Here is a 24,313-nt window from a genome sequence, read left to right on the forward strand (position 1 = left end):
TTCCTCACCGTCTCTGTCTCCCTTAAGGTTTTCTTGACTCTCCAGAACGGTCTATGACCTCAAATGGCCTGCCCCCCGCCTTCTGATCCAGGTTGCCCACCCTGAAGGACCTGATCTAGGGGTCACACATTCAGCAGGTCACTTGTCCGAGCGAAAGAGGGCCTAGAACCGTGATCTTTGTGCTAACCTGCATTGTACAGGGGCGTCGATGGTCTCAGTAATCTTTAAGAGAACATTTGACGGAGGAAATATGGAGGGAGAGTGTAAGTTGTAAAGCATGAGTGTAAAAGCAGCAAGTGGAAGACCAGGTCCCTAACGATTTCCTCTGCTTTTGTGGGTTCCACGCTGGTCCCCTTAGTGAGAAACAAAGGATCCGTATGAACAGTTAAAACAGCAGCATCTTGTGGTCCACTGGGGCCTTGGATTCCTTTCTGGAGAACACTTCCTAACGCGACTGTGAGTGGGAAACCAGACGGCGAATCAGTACAGGAGAAACTGCCGCGCTCCAGGCCAGGGGCCTCCAGCCGCTCTGAAGCCCGCCTTCGTGCATTTACAGCAAAGTGCCCAAGTGCCCCAGAGCCCCGTGCCCACCCCGGCCCGGGAAGGAGAGGGCCCCATTCCATGCAGGGTCACTGTGTGACCCGTCTCCAGGTAGTTTCTGCCTTCGGTACCATGGACGTTACAGCAGGGCGGGGATGGCAAGAGCGGGGCCCCGTGACCTCAGTGGGCCTCCTAAGCGCTGCCTGAGCTTCTGAGAACCCTGGTGCCAGCAGCTCGAATGTGAACTGTGTGGGCCTCAACAGCTCCTTAGACAGTGGTCTGCACTCGCCGGCACTCAGGCCCTGGGAGAGATACCAGGGAGCGATTGGGGGTGGCTCCCTATGGGGCGTCCACAGGAGACTGCACGGGAACGTGTGTCAGACCCGCCAGGGAGAGACGGCAGAGACGGTGGGAACCCATGGCCCTGAGCCAGAAAGGAACCTGTGCTGGGGCACACGCCTAGCAAGGCAATTCAATTGTGACTTTGGTTTGGGATTTTTTCCTGTAATTTAACACACGACCCCATGGACTGTAGTCCGCCAGGCTCCTCTGTCCATGGGATTCTCCAGGCAAGAACACTGAAATGGGTTGCCGTGCCCTCCTCCAGGGGATCTTCCTGACTCAGGGATCAAACCTTGGTCTCCTGCACTACAGGCAGACTTTTATTTTTCCTTCTTTTTCTTTTCTTTCTTTCTTTTTTTTTTTTTTTTTTTAACTATCTGAGCCACCAGGGAAGCCCTAGAATAAGAAAGTACAATTACAGTCTGGGCTGTAAACTTAATTAGATATGCCACCCAAAGCTACTGTTTTGAAAACCAAGGTGAAAATGTAGGTACAACCATGAGGTCTGATCCCTCAAAATGAAGAAACAAATTTTATTTTCTATCTAAACATCTGAGAGATGTCATATGGGGGGGGGGGAGTACATGTATATTATATGTACCAAAAGCTCCTCCGTGGGAAGCTGCTGGAGGTTAGTGGCAAAATGACGACTGTGAGTTCAGAGTGGAGTTCGGGGTTTGGGACTCCTGCATGGCAGTAGGGAGGGTTGTTGGAACTCTGGGGCTTCCTGGTATGTCCAGGTCCTGCCCAGAGGACCAGCAGCAAGGCTGGACTACAAGCCTCCCCTCGGTGAAGGCATGGGTGGACAGATGCAGGCTCTCGGCAGGAGGGTCAGAAAGTGACCTGAATGCATCCCTTTAATTCTGAGATGATGCCTTTCTTGTTCTTTTCTTGTACTTTCCCAAATTCCCTTTCTTCCATTTGTGTAGGCTAGTACATGATAATTTCTTGTGTTCTCTTAATGTCTTGTTCATTTGCTAAGTTATGTCTGACTCTTTGCGACCCCGTGGACTACACCACGCCAGCCTTCTCTGTCCATCTCCTGGAGCCTGCTCAAACTCATGTCCACTGAGTCAATGATGCCACCCAACCATCTCATCCTCTGTCGTCCCCTTCTCCTGCCCTCAATCTTTCCCAGCATCAGGGTCTTTTCCAATGACTCAGTTCTTTGCATCAGGTGGCCAAAGTATTGGAGTTTCAGCTTCAACATCAGTCCTTCCAATGAATATTCAGAGTTGATTTCCTTTAGGATGGACTGGTTGGATCTCCTTGCTTTCCAAGAGACTCTCAAGAGTCTTCTCCAGCAGCACAGTTTGAAAGCATCAGTTCCTCGGTGCTCAGCCTTCTTTATGATCTGACTCTCAGAGCCACACATGACTACTGGAAAGACCATAGATTTGACTAGACGGATCTTTGTGTCTTAGCAAAGATGAAAGCTTCCCAGAGTTCTGAAAATGCCAGTCTGAAGACTTCACTTCTCATTTTTACTATTTGATTGCTCCTTGAAGCCTGGGAACCTCCCTTTATATGAGAGTGATGCACATGAATGAGCCAGCAATGATGATGTGCAGTGGGCTAAGCCTCTACCATGCAGTTTTAAAGTGTATTGTTGGCAAAACCTCTAATTAGCTGAGTGATGATCATTTTTATTGTCTCTAGCTTCATTAAAGATCTGGTCAGCCGTGAATATGAAATTTTATTAAACTTCCCTGATGAAATTATAGTTGCATGATCCCTTAGGTCTTATGTTTCAAGCTATCTAATCACAGGAATAAAAAAAATTAAATTAATTATAGTGAAAAGAAGTCCACCATGACTTAGATCTTGTCAATAGAAGGTTTTCATTTTGTTGTTAAATTTAATAGACGGACTCGCCTTCACAGAGGGGGTTTCTGTATGTGTGCTAGTCTAGTTGGAGGAGGGATGCAGTCCCGCTCTGACAAACAGCAGGCACTTTCTACTCGTGTGAGCCTGAGCTATTGCTCAGTCACCAAGTCGTGTCTGACTCCTTGCATCCCCGCGGACTGCAGCACTCCAGGATTCCCTGTCCTTCACTATCTCCCGAAGCTTCCTCACACGTCCCTTGAGTCGGTGATACCCTCCAACCGTCTCACCCTCTGTGGCCTTTGGAGAAATAGGAAAACTCAGAGGTGAAGCCGCAGCCGTCCTCACACTGGCCTCTCCTGGACTCAGGAGGCCGTGAGCAGCTCCCGGGGGGTGGGAATAGAGCCACCACCACGTCGGCCCAAACCTGGGAAAAGCCGTGAGTCCCAGCCAGACCAGCACTCTCCTGGCAGAAGAGGCAGGTGCAGCCTTCCCTGAGAGCCCAGAGGTGGGAAACAGCAACACCTCCAGGGGCGCAAGCTCGTCAGCATCTCTGACACTGACCTTCCCGGGTGGTTACTGGGTGTGGATGAATAGCAGGTGTCACTGGACGCGTGCGGTGCTGGGTTAAAGGGTCAACCTGGTTATCTGGAGAAGGAATAGTTCGCTGGCCACTCCTCCCCAGCCTGTCAAAAAAAAAGCAGAATTGGGGGCCACCCTGCACATTCTGCCTCTGGGTCTGGGGTGTGGCTTGGCATCTGTATTGTTTCTTGTATGTTTACACACACACACTCACACGTATGGTTTTAATGCAAGTCAGTGATGGAATATGATTTCCAGGGATGTGATGGAAAACAGCAAAAGGTATACAGTCTAGGTAAAAACAGTCGTTTAAACATAGAACAGCACTCACTGAGTCATCACGGTTTATCTGAGACCATCTGGTATGAATACGTGATGTGTGTCATTTTCTGCTTACAGTGAGATGATGGGTAAGTGGCAGTTTTATAAACGAGCCAGGACTCAGAGCTTCCGCGTGGTCCCAGGGTGACATGTCCACTGTCAGAGCTGCAATGTGATTTTCAGGATCCCTCAACTCGGCCTTTCTGGGTGTTCAACAGGCATTAGCACATTCTGCCAAGGACAGCTGGTGTAGTAAATTGTGAGTGGATGGTTATGCATACCTGTGGGGTGAGCAGGATGGGGATGCGGGGGTTGGCAAGGCAGCCACTCCCACCCAGCAGAGCGTTGGGGGATCTGGGGCCCTGTTGCTCGCAGAGGAGGCCCTGGCTGGGCTCCGGGAAGTCCTTCCATCTCTCCCGGTCAGTGCCTGTCTGTTAAACAGAAATGTCTCAGCCGTCGGTCATCTGCTGTTAATGTCACCCTGAGAGGCAAAACCTAGGGCCAGTTAAAGGCAGTGGGGGCCCGCGTGGAGCACCCAGAACCGGGGGTGGTCTGCAGTTGGGGCCTGAGTGAGCATCACCTCCTCCGTGGAGTCCTGCTTCACCTTGCTCTGCCTCAGTTTGCTCACCTGAGTAAATGGGCTCGTAAATGTCCTGCTCTGTATGGTTGCTGGTCACACTTATAAAACTTCCGGCGAGAGCTCAGCTTTCCCTCCTGGACACTGATCTATGGAAGGGGCGGCCCGGGGGGACCCCCAACATGCCCAGTCCCCGCATGTGCCGCTACAGGAGCCTCAAGGTACTAGAGACAAGCTCAGGGCCCTCGGTTGGTGGGCAGGGGGTCAAGGTCAGCCTCTGGAGACCCTCCTGGTGACACCTTGCAGGCCCTGACCCTGCAGACGTGGCAGCCATGGGCCTTCCTCTGCGGTCCACATGGTCTGGTTTGCTGCAGACAGTGCAGCGCACAGGTGGACAAAACGACCTGGGAGATGAGCCCCGCTTGGCGGCCGAGCTCCATGTGAGTGATTCACCCAGCACCTGGGCTCAGCTTTGCACTTGGAGAAAGGCAGAGCAGGGATGCTAAGGGCTTTATCCGGAACCTCAGGATTGTGCTGAGGGGCTTCTCTGAACCTCTGCAAATTGCCAGAAAGAATTCAGTTGTGCAGGTGAATCCATTTCTAAGCCAGAGCTCTCTAGACCCTGGCATCCAGCCTTTTGGGATGGAAAGAAATTCTCTGTTAAAAATGGTGGAACAGCTGCCATGCTGGGAACTAAGTTCTTCCAGCCGAGAAGAGAGCAGGGTCTGGGTTCTGTTGCTTGCTGCTGGAGTCCGGCCTGGGAGACAGCACTTCTGGGTTTAGTACCTCATGCCAGCCCAGTGACCCAAGGGGACAAGTCCGGCAGGGTCCTCCCCTTCAGGGACAGCACTGCCAGCTGGGAACAATTTAGGGGGACCTGAGGTGGTCCCTCTGTGAGGCTGACCATGTAGAAGCTGCGTTGAGAGAAGCTCGGTCCAGTTGCCCGGAGCAGACCTCCCAGTGGGTGGGGGCTGGGGGGGGCAGGTGTCAAGGTCAGGGGGACGGGGTGGAGCCAGGGCGCACAGTGGAGCCTGGGGGAGAACTGAGAGACCAGAGCAGCCCATCCTGGAAGGCGGGGGAGCATGCTCCTGAGGGCCGAGGCGGGATCGGTCCTGGGAACGGTCAAGGTCACGGTCACAGTCAAGGTCATGGTCACACCAGAGCTGAGCGCCCAGCAGCTCCCGCTCCATAAGCTGCAGGGCCCAGCAGGGCCGTGAGCAAACCCGGCTCAGGGCTAAGTAAAGGGAGAGATGCTGGTCAGGGGCGTCGGGAGGAACCGGGGAGAAACTGACCCCGGCCTGCTGGCGGCAGGTGGGGGAGGGGAGGGGCGGATGCCAAGGACCCACAGGCCAGGTGGTCACAGCGAGACCCTGGGCTGGAGCCTTCCCCGGGCGTGTAACATGGGTAAGTTGCCCCAAACAGTCATCACTGCCCCGATGTCACCATCCTGGTCTGTGGGGTGGGGGGTGTGGGCGGGGGGTCTCTGTGCCCCAGAAACCACCTTCCAACTTACTAGGTCCTCAGCTTCTCAAAGACATTCGTGATTTTAATACCACCACCCCCAAAAGTGCACTTCCCTAAGTTTCCTGGAGTGGGTTTACCCATTAGATGGAGGTGTAATTTTTTAAAGATGTTTTCTTGCAATTTCCTGTAGAATCTGAACAGTAACTGAGAAAAGATTATAAATGCCTGTTGGGGTCTGGCCAGATCCGAGCCACTCACGTTGTGCACCAGAGCTCTGCTCCAGAATTACTGTCTAAATAAGAACTCTGCCCCTTCGATGAAAGCTGTTATGAATTGACAAATTAATACTGCACTTGTCCTTACCCAAAATGCTGCAGATCCACAGATTTTAGCTTCTCCCTGGGCTCCTTGCATCCCGGGAGAAGCAACTTCCAGGACACAAACGCCCTTCTCTGTGCCTCACAAATAACCATATTCAGGGACACAAAGGCCAACTGTTGTAAAAATATTAGTATTCAGATGCGCTTGTGTTTCGTTAATGCATTTAACCATGTACAATATAGCGATTGTTTTCCGTTCACATTTGCATTAATTTATATTAGCCACAGAATCTAAAGCACAGCAAGAAAAGCAGACCCTTTCTGTTGCAACCTATAAATTAGCGCTGAGTCCCTGTAAAAACGTACAGCCTGGTGCTGGCCACAGCATTCTGCAGGGTGCTTTCTCAGGACGGTGCGAGGCAGTGAGGGACCTGATACATGATAAATTTGAGTGCTTTCGTGTGGTTCATTTAATCAGTGCCATAGATGATGTGCCACGTTTTAAGTGGTGGATTTGTAAGGCTTGTAGCGTGGCTGGTATAAGGCACACCCTCTTAGGAGCAGGCAAAAGACCCCAGGACCCCGGGGCCTGGCTGTTTGCCTGGTACTTGGTCTCCGACAGACATTTATGATGTCCGTACTCCGCTTTGGGAGCACAGGTCAATATATTGACTGCACGATGAATGTCACCCATGGGACAGTCTCTTGACCCCTCTGATTTTGTTAAAGGAGTGTGCAACCATTCAGTTTTTGTTATTTATATATTTGTGGAAGTAAATGTTGTAGATGTAAAGCCTCCCCTGAATACGTGTGATGAAAGGAGAGGCCCTCCATGCAACCAGCACCCAGACTGGACGACCCTTCCTGACGCCCCAGACAGGACCTTGTCCCTGCCTTGGCTCAGCCCCTCCTACCTGTGCTTGCCCACACCTGAGCTCAGCCTGAGTCTTCTTCTCCCTTGATGTCTTGTCCTGCCCGCACCGTGTTCCTTGACTGTCTCAGCAATTTCTGGGAAAAAAAAAAAAAAATCCCTTCACCTCAACCCCTGAAGCCCTGCACAGGCTGGCTGGCCTGTCTCTCGAAGCATCCTCCCCTCAGCCCCTCCTCCCACCAGCCCCCCTCCCCACCCCCCTCCTCCGCATCCTGCCCCACCATCTCCCCTCCTGGCCCCCACTGGCCAGCCCCGTCTCCCTCAGGCCGCACACCTGCCCCCCGGGGCTCCAAGCCTCCTTGCTCCCAGGTGAACACGCCAAGCTCCTTCCCAAGGACTGTCTTCCGGGCGTCCTTCTCTGCAGAAGCACATTGCCCCCCACCCCCAGCCCCCGAGCGGCCCACACTCTCACACTGTCCCCTCAGTAGGTCGTCCTGACACCCGTGTCCCGCTTCCTTTGCCATCATCACTCATGTCTATGTCCTATGGCAGCCACAGCGAACGACCGCTAACAGGGACTTGACACAACAGGGATCTCTTCTCTCCCAGCTCTGGAGGCCAGAAACCTGCACCCGGATGCTTTCCCTGGTGTCTCTGGGGAGTGTCTGCCCTGGGTCTCCCACCTCCCTGTGTCCTGGAGACCCTGTGTTGTGAACACACCAGGCCACGGTCTGCTTCCACACCACGTGGCCTCATCTCCATGTGTCTGCATCCAGATGCCCTCTACTCACAGGGACACCGGTCACTGGGTCAGGGCCCACCCTACTCTAGTGTGACCCCATCTTGACCTGATAACATCTGCGAAGACCTAAGGTCCAGAGAAGTTCACATCCAGGAGTGCTGGGGCTAGGGTGTGGACACACCATCTGGAGGACACTATCCAACTCGTGTTGTTCATTTTCATCTCTGTTCATGAGACAAGGACCACATTTCTGTTGAACTAGTGCAGGACATCACGTTTGCTAGGTACTCGGTAAGGCTGGGTGGATGGATGGATGGGTCGATAAGTGGATGGACGGATGGATAAGTGGATGCGTTGGGGGGTGGATGCTGTTGGTAAATGTCAGTGAATAGGTTGCGGGGCAGTTAGATGGATGGATGCTGTTACAGGAAAGTGTGAGTATACCCACATTTTTTGTCAATGCGTCATAAACTTTGGAGAGGAAACAAACCCCAGGCTGTTCAATTATACCCACCTTTGTAATTGAGGGCAAGATGAGGGCCTGCCATGGTTGAGAGAAATGCTGTGTATTTTTTTTTTTTTTTAATGCTGTGTATTTTTGTGTAAAGGTAAGGGAGAGTGGTGTGCAACATGAGACCCCCCCTTCCCACTCAAGTTCTCTGATCGTCACGGCTTACAGAGAAGCCCAACAAAAACGTCCCGAATGAGTGGCTCTCTCCTGCAAGAGGCTTCTTGTGGACTCCGGGAAGTAAAGAATTCTAAACACCCCATTTCTTTAAGGCATGAACTGGAAAAGATGTGGGAGGTTCCATTTTTTACTGAGAACACTAAAGATACTTTTTGCCAAATACACGCTCCCAACACCCTTGGCTTGGGCACCAGTGGCCGCTTAGATGATAAATGGGCCGTCAAGGTGCCAAGAACCCTGGAGCCTCCCAGGGCAGGAGTGGCAGCACCCAGGGGCGATGTTGTGCACGGCCATGTCTGCTCCGGGAGGCCAGGCGCCCAGTCCGGAGCCCCTGAGATGATCCCCAGGGCCCCTAAGATGCAGAGCCACCACCGAGAGAGAGGCTCGGGCCGGGCGGGTCCTTCCCAGGGCAGTCAGGGGCCACACAGAGCTGCATGGCGCCCACACCCTCCGTGGATTTTGTAGGAGACGGCCAGTTCGCCAGCCGGGAAGAAAGGGGCATTGTCCACGGTCCGCTCTGCACAGCCGCATTCACATCTCGCTGTTGTTTGCAGGAGCGGCAGATGTGGTCCCGAACAATGGGGCCCCCTCGCAGGACACAGCGGTGACAGACTCCAAGCGCACAGCGGGCCCGAAGAATGCCTGGCCCGAGGCCAGCCCAGCTGACCCGGGGGGCCGCCCCCACCTGGTCCGCCTCTTTTCCCGAGATGCCCCGGGCCGGGAGGACAACACCTTCAAAGACCGGCCCTCGGAATCAGACGAGCTCCAGACCATCCAGGAAGACAGTGCGGCCGCTCCCGGGGCGGTGGACGCGATGGCGGCCCAGAAGAGACCCTCCCAGAGATCCAAGTACCTGGCCTCAGCGAGCACCATGGACCACGCCAGGCACGGCTTTCTCCCCAGACACAGAGACACGGGCATCCTCGACTCCCTTGGCCGCTTCTTTGGCACGGACAGGGGTGCGCCCAAGCGGGGCTCAGGCAAGGTGAGCTCCAAGGAGTAGAGGCGCACGACACGGGCGTCCCCGGAGGAGTGAGTGGGGCGGGAAGGGGACCCACGGGTGGACTCAGCCCTGAGAGGAGGCGCAGCGTCTTGCTGGAGATGCTTACGAGCCCCTCGGTCGCGGCTTTTGAAGTTCCCACCCTCCGCCCCCCACTCACCAGGGATGCAGTCGGAACGTGGTTCGGGGTGGAGAACATTCTGAGTTCGCATCTCTGGGGTGGCATGGGTGTGGGCGCCGCAGAAAGGGCGCCCTGTGCTGGGGTCTCCTGTGTCTCCTGCCTGGGGCTTGCGTGCCGGTTCCGCTTCTGCTCCCGCGCCCCGGGGTCAACACTGGGCTGAGCTGGTTTGTTCTTGGACTCAGTGCCGCCAGCGTCGTGTTGCTTTGTAACAATACTGCGATTGAGGACTTTGGGACAAATTTAAATTTGCCTTGAGCAGAAGTTGTCTTTTGTCTGAGTCGCAGAGGGGAATAAATGAAGTGTGTCTGTGAATCAAAACTGTATGATTTTGTTACTCTGTTCGTTTGAATATAGAATTTGCGCTTTAATTATTTAAATGTTCTGTAGATAAAAATGTATCACAGGAGAAAATTGCTCCTATTGTGGTCCGGGTTGCAGCAGTAGCTACTGGACTTGATGGTGAATAGGTCTTTTATGGTTGACATTTCATTGAAGAGCTAATCCCCAAGTGACAGTCACATAGCAAATACACGGCATGCGTGGCACCTGATTTTAGAGTGTTGGATAGCTGGGGGATTTTGGAAAGAGTGCAGCTTTCCATAAAAGCCCCTGGTTTACTGGGTGTGCTCACAAAACTCCTAAGATGCCCTTTGCTTCTGGCTGTGTCCTGTGCTTATCCTGAAAGGCCCAGGGAGGCAAGAGGCTTCTGAGCCAAGTGTGGGCAGAGGCCCTGGACGTCCTCAACACTGGGGCCCTGGGAGCGCGGGAATTTCTCAGATTTGCTTTAGTCTCTAGCTACAGTTCTTAAAATGACTGACGATCCTGATGTTGTTGAAGATAAAACAGATGTCAGCTGTGCCTGTATGGTGTCATGGTGTGTTGAGGTTTTCAGGCACCTGCTTGGAGCTAAGATCTGTCACGTGGCTTTCTAGTGAATAACTCAGTGTACCTTCCGGGCTTCTAGAGTTTATTTCCTGATGGTTTCCTTCTGCGTCCTGTACTTTGGGGCAGTCTTACCTCCCCCAGAAACGTGGGTCAGCTGATCCGTTTCTAATGCTAGTTTCAATCCAAGACGCTATCAAACCACACCGGATCCTGACTGCCTAACCCAGTCTTGCTATTATGCAAAGCACCCCACATGCATGCAGTGTCACCAGTTTCGAAACTTTAAACTATTCTGCTTAACCCAAAGGAAAAATACAGTTGCAGGAGACTAAACAGCTGGAGAGCATCTATTATGAAACAAGTTTCGTTTCAGGGCAACAGGTTAAGCTAAAATCAGACTGTGAAAGCATTTATGTCAATTGTTGTGACCTTATCTCAAAATGACTATATTAGACATACATGTTTTTCTTCCTTTGTGTAAAAGTTCAACATTGATTGCATAAAGTCTCATATTCCTCAACATTTTCAAAGAAAAGATGCCTCAGAAGTAGACATCCATGTCGCAAACTAGCCTTGCTAGATTATCAAGGATCTAGATTAAAACATTTCACAGGATTTAAAAACTAGAAACAATGCTGAAATAACTGATATAGTACTTTATACTATTGACACTTTAAAGTATCACTTCTGTTCACCCCTGGGTCTTGAATAAAGAAGATTTTTAAATGAACAGCTTTGCCCTTGGATGCCAATGAAATCCATTAGAATTTGAATGTAAAATCATATCCATGGTTGCTTATTACAAACACTGGCTAGGATACATTCCTGTCAAGTATCTTTGCTGAAAATATGCAGTGGGCCTTCTTGGAAATAGGCAGTGGGGCTTCCTGGACATACTTTTTAGCTCACCTGTTTTCCTGTGGATGCTTTTGTTCACTTTTAAACACTGGAGGTGTGAGCGTAATACACTCTATACCCACTGACACGCCTGCAATGCCTAGAAGCCTGTGGTTTTTATTGGTGTGGGTTTGTTTCTTGGTTTTGATTTTATTTTTGCTTTGCTCTGTTGATAAACCAGGAGAGCCCTCATTTTATTAGATGCTAGAAAGGTCTTTTGGACTGAAGCATGTGAAGCCGAATGGAGCTCTTGGCTCCTGGGAAAGGGGCTGTCTGTCGCCTGTCTCCCTCCTCCAAGGACACGTGGGGGCCCCGGGGTGAGCAGCGCCCCCAGTCCTGGGAATGCACCAACACACCCACCCTTTGTGTGGCCGGGAGTTGGCATTCAGGGAAAGCACACACAAATTCCTTGAGGAGGCATATTCTTTTGAGAGCCTTAAATGAAAAGTGCATTCATGGAGACCATGCGCCTTTGTTGCGGGAGGAAAGAAAGACGGAGTTGTTGCCTTTAAGGAGCAGGTTTCCAAGTCCCTGGACCGCGGGGCCCTGTGAGGGCCAGCACTGTACCCTCAGGCTTCACCCCAAAATCACGACCCCTTCGCTTGGACAATAACCCAGGTGGCCGCAATGACCTGGGCTGCCCCCTAGAGGGGCTCGAGGAGAAGGTCTGTGTCGCCTTCCTCCAGCGAGCCCGCCCTCCTGCAGGCGTTGTAAAGCTGGCTCGGGTCCTGGCGGCTACACCTGTTTCCCGCTGCTGACTTCGTAGTCAGAGCTGCGTCTGTGCACCGCCGGTCTCAGCACCCATGGCCGTCCGTGCCCAGCCTCCCCTCCCTGCCAACGGTCTTGACTGTGGGGGGTGAGAACCTTTGCTGCCATTTAGGGCCCTGGGGACAAGCAGTCTTGAAAATGAGTCACAGTGTTCTATTTCCTGCCTTTTCCCTTCACTCACATTTTAGTTGTACGGTAACTGCTAACTCCTCATTGTTAACATGGTACCCTAATGCTGGAGATGTCTTCTGTAGCCCCCGGCGAGGGTGACATTTGAGGGTGACGTGAAGGACACGGCAGGAAGGGTCTGCGTAGGTGCCCCACTCCGTGTGAGTCTGGCCCCGGGCTGGGGGCCAGTAGAGCTGCACTCACTCACCTCTGCTGGGAGTGAGTCCGCTCACAGCACACGAACCGTGAATCTCAGTGTCAGTTTTCCTGGCACCCACCCAGCCACTCAGCACATCGGTTTGCCGAGAGATTTGGCCGGAGACCTTTCTAGAGAAAAACCTCTTTATGCTGGGGTACTTGTTTCCGCACTCAAAGAAACACTTGCTGAGATTCACTACAGGAATTCCTTCCGAAGTATTCATGTCATTCCTCTGATCGATTATGGATCAGTTATTGATTGGCTCCCAGTGCTTCGCCGTGTCCTCCTGCAGCCTCCACACCCTCAGCGCTCCGCTGTCTCTAACCAGAGGAGAGGTCAATCAGAATGTGACGCCCTGTGTGGGTGGCGATGTGCTGGTCCTCCGAGCAAAACGTTTGTAAATTGTGTTGATGTATTTAATGCTGATTGCCTTCTGCTGTCTGTATTCTGATTTGATTTTGTGATGACCTTTTGCTTTTTATATATCTCTCCCTTTTTATGCATTTATTAAACATTTTAACAGACTAATTCATTGCACGTGAGTTTTTTAAGTTGTCTTTTTTAATGTCCCTCCCTTACTAAGCATGTGTGACTGGTACTTCCGAGGCTTCCTGACACAGCATCGGAGCGACAGGTGAATCTGGGGCCTGCGCACCCCCTCTGCGCTCATCTTTCAAGCATCAGCTTTACACATAGCTTTCTGTTCTCTGATCCTTCGGTGAGGTCGGTTCTCATTCTGCCTGATGTTGTTAGTGTTTCTCGAAAACACCAACCTGAACATGTGGGGGGAATGTCTCTACCCTCCTTGTGTCTGGGACATGGAACCCTCAACAGCATTTATTGAGTGAGTGAGCACAGAAAAACAGTCTCCAGCTGGACTCCCCGGAGGGTGCAGACCAGGCGGTCAGAGCAACACTGGAGAATCTGAGGTCGGAGTGTGAGGCAGACAGTGACTGTGTGAGGGGGAGGGCAAGCTGGGAGTCTTGGTAAGCCAGAAATAAACGTGTGCTGTGCTAGGGTGCTTCAGTGTCCCACTCGTTTTGCGACCCCATGAACTGTAGCCCGCCAGGCTCCTCTGTCTGTGGAATTCTCCAGGCACAAATACTGGAGTGGGTTGCCATTTCCTCCTCCAGGGGATCTTCCTGACCCAGGGATCGAACCTGAGTCTCCTACATTGCAGGCAGATTTTTTACTGAATGAGACACCAGGGAAGCCCCAGAAATAAGCATAAAGGCATGGAATTAATTTTGATTTGTCTTCCATTCATCTGTACCCATACCCTGCCACCAGACCCTCTTCTTAACTCATCTCCTGTTAAACTCTCTTCCACTTTCTGGTGTTGATTTCCATCATCGATTTTCCTTTGGGCAAAAGGAACGGCCAATTCTTATTGGTTGACAGAGAGCTTCGCTTCACATCTGAGGGACTATCTCATCATTAAGAAGAAAACACACCCTCAGTCTCTCGTGCGAATCACTAAGGTGCGGAACTAGAGAAGCCTCTTGTCACACTCTGGCTAATAGGTTATCTTTGAGTTTTTCCATCACGGACATCAGCACACTTTGAAGTGCCCAGAAATCATCCTGCTTCATTAAAAGCAGTAAAAGGCGGGGAGGGGTGACACGTGATGCCTTCCTGCCTCTTCTCCTCCTACCGAGGCTTGCACCCCCACTTCTTCCACTGGAGATTACCTCCCCTTGACCCTGAGTGTATCTGGACAAGAGGCAGAGAACCCTCCTCGGCTATCATCGTCCCTCCTGCTGCTGCAGGAGGGGCCGGTCACTGGGGGATCACCCAGGGGTCCGCCCCATCTCAGAGCCTCAGGCCAGTCCCAGGCTCTGTGACCAACACCCAGGAATCCAGGCATGGCAGTGCGGGGGCTCACCACAGCCCCCAGAGCTGCCCGAAAGTGCTGCAGAGACAGCATGGTCATGGAGAAGGGACGCGGTCTGAAACAGAGGACCAGAAAGTTCCCTTTGTCTGTGGACCGGGTGCCAGCATGGACTTGTCCACAGGCCGTTCTGGGGGGTTTCACCCTCGGTGGGAGCAGCCACGCCACAGAGAGGCAGAGAGCCCTCCCGCTCACCTGCCGAGGCGCGCTTCTAAACAGACACCCGGTGTCTCGCTTGTTAAGCACCCAGCGCCCAGCACTGCTTGCTAGCACAGAGCATGCCTCTTGCCTGTGCAGAAAACTGAACACGAGGTACCCAGCCAAGCACAGGCTCACCACGGACTTGCCTCTGGGAATTCTACTCTGTTCACTTTGCAATGATATTTCTAGAACACCATAGTGCTTCCCCGTGTCACAACTACCGCTTATTTCCGTGCATAACCAGCTATTCACGTCATTTTTAAAAAATCCATTTCATCTGTCGTCAGTATAAGACATCTCTTGACATCTATTACACTGACTTCATCTCTCGACCTCTGTAAGGCATCCGCTGTCTGTTTCTCTCTCTCTCTCTCTCTCTCTCTCTCACCATTTTGCCATCACCATCAGAGGCCCTTCCTGCAGGCCCTGTCCTTAGTCCTATCACATCCCTCAAAGCTGCTCAATTCGGCAACTGTCTCATAGGTAATAGGAAAAATGCACTCAGAGCAAATACCATTGAGGAAGATTTATAATAAAGTTTACATTGAGTCATACTCATGAAGGACTATTAAGTTCCTATTAATATTAGGCTCCTAAATGTCACCAACAGCAGAGAAGAATATGCAAGTGGTCTGCCGGAGGGACACTCTGTTGCCCTTACGATGACCTCTGTTTACTCCGGAGCAAACCAAGAGGGTCCAGCGTGACAGTCACGGTGACCCCCACAGAGCGGAAAAGACGTGTCAGTCCCGGGCAGAAGCTAACACTCACTCTGAAAGGAAAAGAATAATAAAGTAAAACTCAGCGGCGTCTCAAATCCATTCCTCTTCGGACTTGGAAAGGCCCTTTCAGCTCTTGGCCTGGAGCTGTCTTGGAAATCCCATGAGTCTGGTGCCTGCGGCCTGTTTAAGAGAAGGTGGCCACAAAGCTAGCTACAGAGTAGGTGCCAGGGCAGAACGCTCCCCTGAGCCCCCCTCTCCTCCGGTCTGTCTGTGGTCCTGTCGGTCCTCGGGGGGCCGCCCCCTGCTGTCTTCTCGCTCCGCGTGCCCCCTGACACCCAGCCCCGGCTGGCCCGCCTCCCATCCTCTCACCAGGCCGCGCCCTCCCATCCTCACCCCCGCCAGCCCTCCTCCCCGCCCGGGTCCGCCCCGCGGTCAGGAGCACGCCGCCGGAGGACGTGGGGCCCGGCCCGGGCCCGCGCGGACTCAGGCGCCACTCTGTCCCTCTGGCAGGTCCCGAGGCTCAGGCAGAGCAAGAGCCCCCCGGGCCCGCAGGCCCGCAGCCAGCCCGGGCTGTGCAACATGTACCAGGTAAGATGGCTCCTCCCCGCCCGCGGCCGCACGGCCGGCTGGCTGCCGCCCGGAGCCTCGGAGAGGCACGCGGGTCTCACGGCAGGGCGGCTCCTGGGGACGCGGCAAAGGAACACGTGGAGACCGAGAGGCGGGGCCTCGCGAGGGAGGCGGGGCCTCGATTCTGGGTGGGCGCCCTGCAGGGCCGCGGGCGCGTGAGGGCCGGGAGACGCCCGCGGCAGGCCTGGCCCAGCCTGGGGCGGCCGGTGACTGTGGCCCATCTGCTGTAAGAACCAGCGCCTAACAGACTCTGCGTGCGCAGCAAATGCCAGGTGGATGAGCCCTTCCAGGCACGAGCCCAGTGAGCATCCTTGGGTGGAGGAGGAGCCTGTGGTCTGTCCTCCGTCTCAGCTGACCCTCAGAGCGCAGGATGGGGGGCACAGGGACCTTGGGGTGACCCTGGGGAGGCGCGGGGTGCCATGTGGCTCAGACCCGCTCCCGGGGGCCCCACCCGCTGCCAGCCTGCAGGTCCCAACAGGCACCATGTCCCGGCGCCGGGCTCTCCACCCTGGGATGACACGGGAGGAGGACGCCTGGTGCTGGAACAGGACGCGGGGTGGGGCTCAGGGACCCTCTACAAATGCAGAGGGTGGGGGCAGGAGTGGGGAGGAGGCAGGTGGGAGGGGCGCCCACTGCTGAGACCCCAGAGCCAGAAGACAGGTTGTCACCCCGTGTGATGGTGGGGCCACGGGACCCCAGACCCGGCAAGCCCCAGAGGAGGAGCAGGCGTGCCCAACAGACAGCTCCAGAAAGCTGGTCCAGGAAGGCGGGCAGGGTGGCCGTGGAGGCCCAGGACAGGAGGCTCAGAGGCGCTGGGACCCTGGGCAGACACTGGGCTGCAGGCTATGTGGGAGTCACCATTGTCAAGCCCCCGGGGGTGAATGGAACCTCCACTCCAGGCTGCAGGGGGTTGGAGGGGTGCCGCCCCCAGAGTAAGGGGAACCGTGTTTCAGGAATGGTCACCATGCTCGCTGAACAGAGAGCCCCCTCAATGGCTCCTCAAAGCAGCACCCCCACCCCCAGGAAGGTAGTTTGGGCCCAGCCCCCTGGAGGCACATGTTCTCTGCAGCCCTTGGGCCTCAGCTGGTTCAGACTCAGCCAGGAGGAAGCCAAGGCTGGCCCCAAACTCCTTCCTGGGGCGAGGGCATGGGGGCTGAGGTACACAGTCACCCTGCGGCAGGGATGTGGGGGCAGACAGGGACCCCCTTGCACCCTGAGCCTGAAGCCACCTGGAGCCCTGCCCTCGCCTCCACCGGTCACATCACCATCAGCAAGCAGACACACTCCGCCAACAGGCAGAGACTTTGCCAGAAATCCCAGACCCAGCACAGAGCCTGGGGGGCGAGAGGCCAGGGCTTCGGTGTTCAGGGGATAAGTAGAGACTTTCAGCAGCGTTTGGCTTTTCTCTTTTGGTGGAACAAAGGCAGCAGGCCCGCCCTCCACATCTTCTTGCTAGATGCACTCGGCCCATGTGTACAAGCAGGACAGAAATGTATGCTCTCACACCTGCAGGGGGCGCCATCCCCGGGCTCTGCGGGACAGAAATGCATGCTCCCTCACCTGCAGGGGGCGCCATCCCCGGGCTCTGCAGACACAGCCCCGGGGCTGAGCGTTGGGGCCTCCAGTGACAGGCCTCTGCCTTTGCCATGTCTTCACTATGTCTCCCCCGGCACGTCAAATTCTTCATTATTTCAAGAAAGAGGTTAGATCAAATTTAAAAAAACCCAAAGGTTTACTGACTTCTCTTTATTCCCTTAAAAAACATTAATATAGCAATTACTTTCTTGACTTAAAAAAGAAAGAGGCTATGTTTATTTGAGAGAAAACAGCACCAGCCAGGGGAAAGGGCCAAAGCGCCCAGTGGTGCTAAATGGTTTTCAGATACAAGAAAGGGCCATGAAATAAAGCTTGGAGGAGACAGGGCTGCCCGCTGCGGCCACTCTGGGAACCGTGGTGCCAGGCCCAGCAACTCAGCACCGAAACGTTCCTCATCCTCCCCATCGAGGCTCAGAAACTCAGCTGGTGAGCGATGCCAGACTGACGGCCTGCAGCCAGACCTTCCGGAACATTCCACCTTCTGTCTGTCTCTGCACAAACTCTGCAGGAAGGGTGAGAAACCCCCACTCGCTGTTTGTCAAGAAACAAGCAGGCTCAGCGCCTTGGAGGCCCTTCCAGAACGGGGCTCCCACGAGGAACCCTTCGATTCCAGGAGACGCATCGCTTCTCTTATTTCCACCCCAGCCTGACTCAAGGGCTGACCTGAAGGTGGCGGGGAGCCCAAGTCCATGCAGGAGCTGACCCAAGATGAGTCGGAAAAGCACAGGCTCCAAGGACAAACGAGGAGCAGGTGTACATACAGCACAGAAGACGGCTCCGTGGGGGACACAGGCCCGCCTCCTCCCGGCCCCCCATCGGGTCTCCTGGTCCCACACGCTGGGCCTCCAAAAGCCGCATCACCCATAGGTCGTTTGGACTAAGGAGGCAGAAGGGCTCCTGGAGCGGGCAGCAGGGAGCCGTGCCTGGCCCCTGCCCTGTCCCGCCCGCACCTGCACTTCCAGGCCTGGAGACGCAGGCAGAGCCAGCCACGCCCCGCTCCCACGCCCGGCAGCTGCTCTTACCAGCTTCCTTAAGCCCCCGCCTGCCCCTCGCAGCCCCTGGGGAGCTGGTCCTTACGAGCCTGCAGAGGCCACTGTGGGGCCACCCACCTGAGGAGTGGAGGAGCGCCCAGAGGCCTGTCCAGAGCCGCCCTCCCCACTCTGAACTTGCACCAACCGTCCCAGGGGCTGGGGCTTGTGAAGTCAGACTCCTGGCGCCTGGAAAAGCACAGAGTGTGCATGGAAGCTGAGGGTCTGCTCTCACCCTCCATCTGCAAGTGTCTGCTCTGAGCCTCCCTCCCCAGCCACTGGCAGCGACGTCAGAAACAGCCGTCTGTCCTGCCGACGCCCCGGGACCCTGGGACCCCGGGACCCCGGGCTGATGGAGGGAAACAGGGACACCGCCCGGTAAACCGGGCGCATCATGGGTGCAGCAGGCCCCCTCCCCAGGGGCCCCATGAGCCCTCCCCACAGCCCAGCTCTGGCTCCAGCCCCTCAGCGCCTGCCCTCGGGCCTCAGCATCTCAACCAGAGAGTCAGAGTTGGGGACTGTGAGCGTCTCTGTGGGGACCGACCCACAGCCATTTCCTCCCGTCTCAGGGCCCTTTCGTTATCGTGTGAGCAGCACAGCCCCCTCCAGCCCTGAGGCAGGTGCTCCGGGGCGACTCCGTGTGCCTGAGGCTCCCAGGCATTGTGCTCACACGGAAAGCCTTCCAGACACTTCCCTTGTACAGTCTCCAGGTTTTCTGAAGCGATTTCTTCCTCATTTCCAAGGAAATGGCTCGGACCAGAGCTGGGTGGTTTTGACAGGCCCTGACGGTCTGGCCGTGGGGACCCAGAGCAGATCGAGCTCCCTGGGGGCCATGCTGACTTGGGGCAGGCCATCTGGCTGTCCTGGGGCTGGCCCTCTCAAGGGCTCGGGCCGGGGTCGTGCCTGGGGTCTAGTCCGTGGTCCCCACCCTGAGGGGCCACCTTCCAGCACGGCTGCCCAGGGGCCCGTGACCATCAGTTTCAGGCAAGCATGTTGCAACTTGGCTTTTCCTCCCAAAATAAGCCTTCCAGACTGTGCATCCATCACACCGCCCGCTGTCGTTCTGCGTAAGGAGACGATTGAGTTCTAAGCCAAGGAAAGGTGTCCTGGGAGGCTGTTTGGTTTACGCCGCTACCAAGGCATTAGCTGGATCTTTATGCTAGGAAGTCATGTGCGTACTATAGACACACTGAGGTCTTCCAAAATGGGAGCAAAGATAAAAGTTGGAGCAGTTAACACCAACTTCCAGCCCTGCCTCCCGCGGACAGGAGACAAGGATGCTTGCGCGCCCACATTCAGGAGCGTCGTTGTCAGCACCAGCCCGCCGCCCTGTTTGAGAAGCAGCGCTGAGCCCCTCCTCTGGGGACCGTGAGCTCCCCAGCACTGCCCGAGACGGGAATGAGATCTGGCTCCCGGGACAGTGAGGGTGGCCCAGGCATGGCAGAGGGACTCTCCCGGAGGCTGCTGGGCAGGAAGACCCTGGGCAGCTACGTATCAGGCGGTATGAGATGGTGGAGCTGCGGGTAGAAATCACAACCATGGGCAACATCCTCATGGACCTGACAGCAGCTCCCAGCTCTGACCGGGAGCCCTACATGGCCACCTCCTCCACCTCCCGGTCCACTCCCCAGGGTAAGGCCAGGCTGGAAGGCCTCCACCTGAGGTTAAGCCCCCGTCAGAAGCCAGCAGCCACTGCGTGTTCACAGAGCCAGTGGACATGTAGACTGTGACGTGTGACACTGACTTCCCTCCAGGGTGGCCTCACACCCACAGCCTGGAGATTTCGTTCCGTCCTTGCCCAGAGGCCTCTAGTCCAGTCCTTGCATGGCCATTGACGGAGGCAAAGAATTGGTCCAGAAGAGGCCGGGGGCTTTGATTCCCTCGTTTCAGGAAAACATCGCAGAGGGAAACAAGCTGATGTGCCCCCCCCCCCCCCGACCCACTGCCTTCAGCTTCAGGAATTGCTGAGAGTAGAAACTCTCCAGCTTGGAAGCCAGGCCCTCCTATCTTGGCCCAAGCAACAACTCCCACAAAGACAGGCCACCTGCCGGCCTCCCCACTCTCTGATGGCCAAGAAGAAGCTGTCATGAGAACAGGCAGCAGGCCACCTAAAATCTCCACCTAAACCCAAGCGCTGCCTGTGCTCCTCCTGCAACTGAGAAAAGCCCACTGCTGACACGGCATGGTTTTCTCTAAGGCCAGAGAGTCCAATGCTTTAAGAAAGAGAGAGTCCACTGCTTTAATTCAACTCCATCGAGTTGATGATTCAGGAGCAAACATATTCTTAAACTTGCCGAGGGTGAAAACGCAGGGGCAGACTGCATGGATCATTCAGACTGACAAGAATTCTCTCCCCAGATTGCACAATCGAAATGCAGCAACCTTGCCAGAACGCATCTAACGCCTCCCCTGAGGCGTACCGGGGGGCTGGTTGACCAGAAGTGGAGCAATCACTTCCTCTGAAAAACTTACATAAACAAGATCGTCCTCGTTGTCCAGGGGTTTCTGGGAACGGCCGGAGCATCACGGGGTCAGGGTGTTGGAGCAAAAACACGCCAGCTCTGAAAGGGGGCGCGTTGCAGCTCCGACATTTTCCAGCAGATGTGTTATCTCTTCTGCAGGCTGTGACCTTCAGTTCACATGCTCTCGGAGATAATATTTTACCGGCAGCTAGCTCAAAGCCAGATGCCACAGGGGCACGTATCTGCCACAACCCTGCCTTCCAAAGACGGGCCGAGAGACAGGACAGCCGCAGATTAGCCTTTCAGCACAAGATGTTCACGACGCTGCTTTTCCGGAAAGTCCTTGAAGAGGGCTTCCTTGAGTCCTCCACTCCCTTCAGTCACCAAAACAAGATTTCTGGGGGAGTTTTATAAACCGCCCAGAGAAGTGTGAGGCAAGAGGAAAAGGGCAGGAAAAGAATAGCCGTTCCACCGTGACTACATTTCTGGTTCTCAAATATAAAGACGACAATGTGGAAGAAACATTTTTAGTTTTCTTAACACTTTCCCAAGAAGCAACTCTCTTACTGATCCCAAGTCTCACTCTGCTGTTCTGCCTTATCGTCGGCAGTTCAGGAAGACACCTACACTGTTGGAGCATGTGGTTCCGAACGGGTGAAAGAGACGAGCCGCTGAATCTGGGCTTCCTAGGGTGCCATAAAGCCTAAGGTTTTTATTTTGGAAAAATCAAAATGCAAATTGCAGTTTGAAAAAAGCAAAAGGCAAATTCCTTCACTCTCTAGACCACTGGTGGAACCATCTACCTTATGTATCCTTATGTTTCCTTATGTATCCATAATGCCACTCTTGCGGATGCAAGTGGAATTGTACCAGATTCAACCTGTAAATTGAAACACCAAGCTGTGTGTTTGTTGGACAGCTGCTTCGTTGGATGCTTTTCACCACTTCACACAGCCACTTCAAGTAGCCATGTCCACATTTGTAAAATGAGGTGGACACAACCACGCGTCCACCCTGTAAAACACGGTGGAACCGCTTTCCTTGCTCCTTTTTTATATCGGCTCTGTCCTGGGGACACAGAGAGAAGCATGCATTCCTAGAATTCACAGGATCGACTTGACTAAGAAAGTGCCAGAAAGAAAACAGTCCTGCTTTTAGCCACTGGACAACCATCTGGACACGTCTGAGGCTGATCCACAGGGAGGTCACGTCGGGCTGCATCCTTCTGACACGGCGCCTGACCTGTCCCTGAGTGAGGCGGGCTGCAGGGCGCGGGCCTGGGTCACCTCAAGGTCCCCGTCACAGCGTTAGGTGCTTGCTGACAGGCAGACCCGGGGCGCCTCGGAGGCACCCACCATCACAGCAGCCCCACAGATGGTGGGTGAGACAGCCTGGCATGGGGGCACCTGCACTGGTGACCTCCATGACAGTGCCCGATTTCACGTTGTGCAAAGGGCAGCAGTTTCCAAGCAGCAGCCGCACACAGGGCCCACGATGCAGAAAAGATGGAGCAGGTGTCACCGCCGCACGCCACCGGACGCTTTGTGACTGAAGGGCCGAGCTCCCCACCGCCAGCGCCCAGCGAAAGAAGGGACAAGCGCAGGAACCCAAGTGCCTCTCACTACCCTCTGTGGCCTGAGGGGAGCCGGTGCACACTTGTGAGGGTCAAACCCGTGCTCCCCTCGCAGCACGCCACAGGTCGGAGCCTTGGGCTCTACAGTAGCAGGCGGAGAGCGGGGCCTCTGAAGGCTCGTCTCTCCTGTGTGACCGCTCCAAGCCGTGAGTCTGCATCTGGGCGGTCCTCAGACGCCTGTGCGCCTGGCCTTTGTCACTACTCTCCTGGCCCCTCCTCGGCACCCAGCCAGTGTCACCCATCCGGAGAAGAGAGGCCAGCAAACTGAAGCCTGGGCAGAGAGAGGGGAGGGAGCCAGGCTCTAGGGTCCAGTTGTCCTCAGGACTGACTGGTTTGACTGCGTCTAGGGTGCAGAGCTCAAGCAGGGTGGACGCAGAGGGGAGAGGTGCCCCAGACCCAAGATTCACTCATATTTCCGCCACTGGTATTCTAATGGTGGATCCAGGCTGTTACTGCTCTTCAGTCGCTCAGTCATGTCTAGTTCCTTCTGACCCCGTGGACTGCAGCACGCCAGGCTTCCCTGTCCTTCACCATCTCCTGGAATTTGTTCAAACTCATGTACACTGAGTTGATAATGCCATCCAACCATCTCATCCTCTGTCATCCCGTTCTCCTCCTGCCCTCAATCTTTCCCAGCATCAGGGTCTTTTCCAATGAGTCAGCTCTTTGCATCAGGTGGCCAAAATATTGGAGCTTCAGCTTCAGCATCAGTCCTTCCAATGAGTATTCAGGGTTAATTTCTTTTAGAATTGACTGGTTTGGTCTCCTTGATGTCCAAGGGACTCTCAAGAGTCTTCTTCAGCAACACAATTTAAAAGAATCAATTCTTCAGGAAAGATTTTAAATTCTTCTTGCAGACAAGAACTGACTCAAGATCTAGGACTCTGTTTTCCCCTGAGCACAAACCCCAGACACAGTGAGTGTTCATTTTTTCAAGCGGCAGCATTTTCTTCTGAGGGAACAATTCTATCCCTTCGTCTCTAATCAAATCCAAATGCAAATGATGATGCAGACAAATACCTCGACCCTATTTTCATAAAATAGCCATCAGAGTCGAGGGAAGAATCTTTACCCAATCTGATGACCATTGATCTTCACTGTGTCAGGTGAAAACTAATCTCCTGTTATTACTTGCAAGTTTGAGCAAATTGGAAAATAGTGAAAAATCCTTCAGGGTGTCTAAAGATGGGACTGGCAAGCCAAGTGCACGCGCTCCCCCTGCTGGTGAAGCACACATTATCACAAGTGGGGGGGAAATAAACCATAATTTTTCAAACAGGCTAATGGAAAAAGCAATTTACGTTAAACATTAATGACCGGTTGTCCTTTATCCATGGCTTTCCTTCCATAGTATTTAGATTTTTAGCATAATATTATTTTATTTGCCAACCAAGAAGTTTGTTGTTGTTTTGTTAATTGTTATGTCAAGAAAGAGTAACATGTCAGTGGCATGTAACCCTGGTGTGCTGTGATCACTGCCGAGGTCCTGCATGGCTCACATGTCCTATGTACAGAAGGCCAGGGCTGCCTGTGGTTCGTCTGCGTGTGAACAAAGCACAGCCCTGGGTGGTAGGATTTCTTCTACAAACTTCTCTACTTTATTTAAATCCCTGTGTAATAAGTGCTATTTTTCTGAACAACTGAAGCTTTCATTTTTTAAAAGCAGGACTAATTTTCTAACTTCATTTCTCAAATATTCAGCTCCGTGTACTTTGGAGAGAATGTGTTGACATCCTAACCTCACATGTAGACTAGTGTAGTGTGGGGTAGGGTCCCCATCTCTG

At 54.1% G+C, this 24,313-nt stretch overlaps 1 protein-coding gene across 4 annotated transcripts in view; it reads left to right on the forward strand.

Moving 5' to 3' along the window:
* LOC122425387 (myelin basic protein) overlaps positions 1–24,313 on the forward strand; it is a 103,002-nt gene that overhangs the window by 59,179 nt on the left and 19,510 nt on the right. For 2 of the 4 annotated variants that reach the window (XM_043443707.1, XM_043443706.1), the window contains exons 4-5: positions 8,826–9,256; positions 15,694–15,771. In XM_043443707.1, the coding sequence (XP_043299642.1) occupies positions 8,826–9,256; positions 15,694–15,771 (509 nt within the window). The remainder of the gene's footprint in view (positions 1–8,825; positions 9,257–15,693; positions 15,772–24,313) is intronic. The other 2 variants (XM_043443708.1, XM_043443709.1) reach the window with 1 other exon arrangement.

Source organism: Cervus canadensis, chromosome 23 (assembly GCF_019320065.1).
Source record: "Cervus canadensis isolate Bull #8, Minnesota chromosome 23, ASM1932006v1, whole genome shotgun sequence".
NCBI classification, from domain to species: domain Eukaryota; kingdom Metazoa; phylum Chordata; class Mammalia; order Artiodactyla; family Cervidae; genus Cervus; species Cervus canadensis.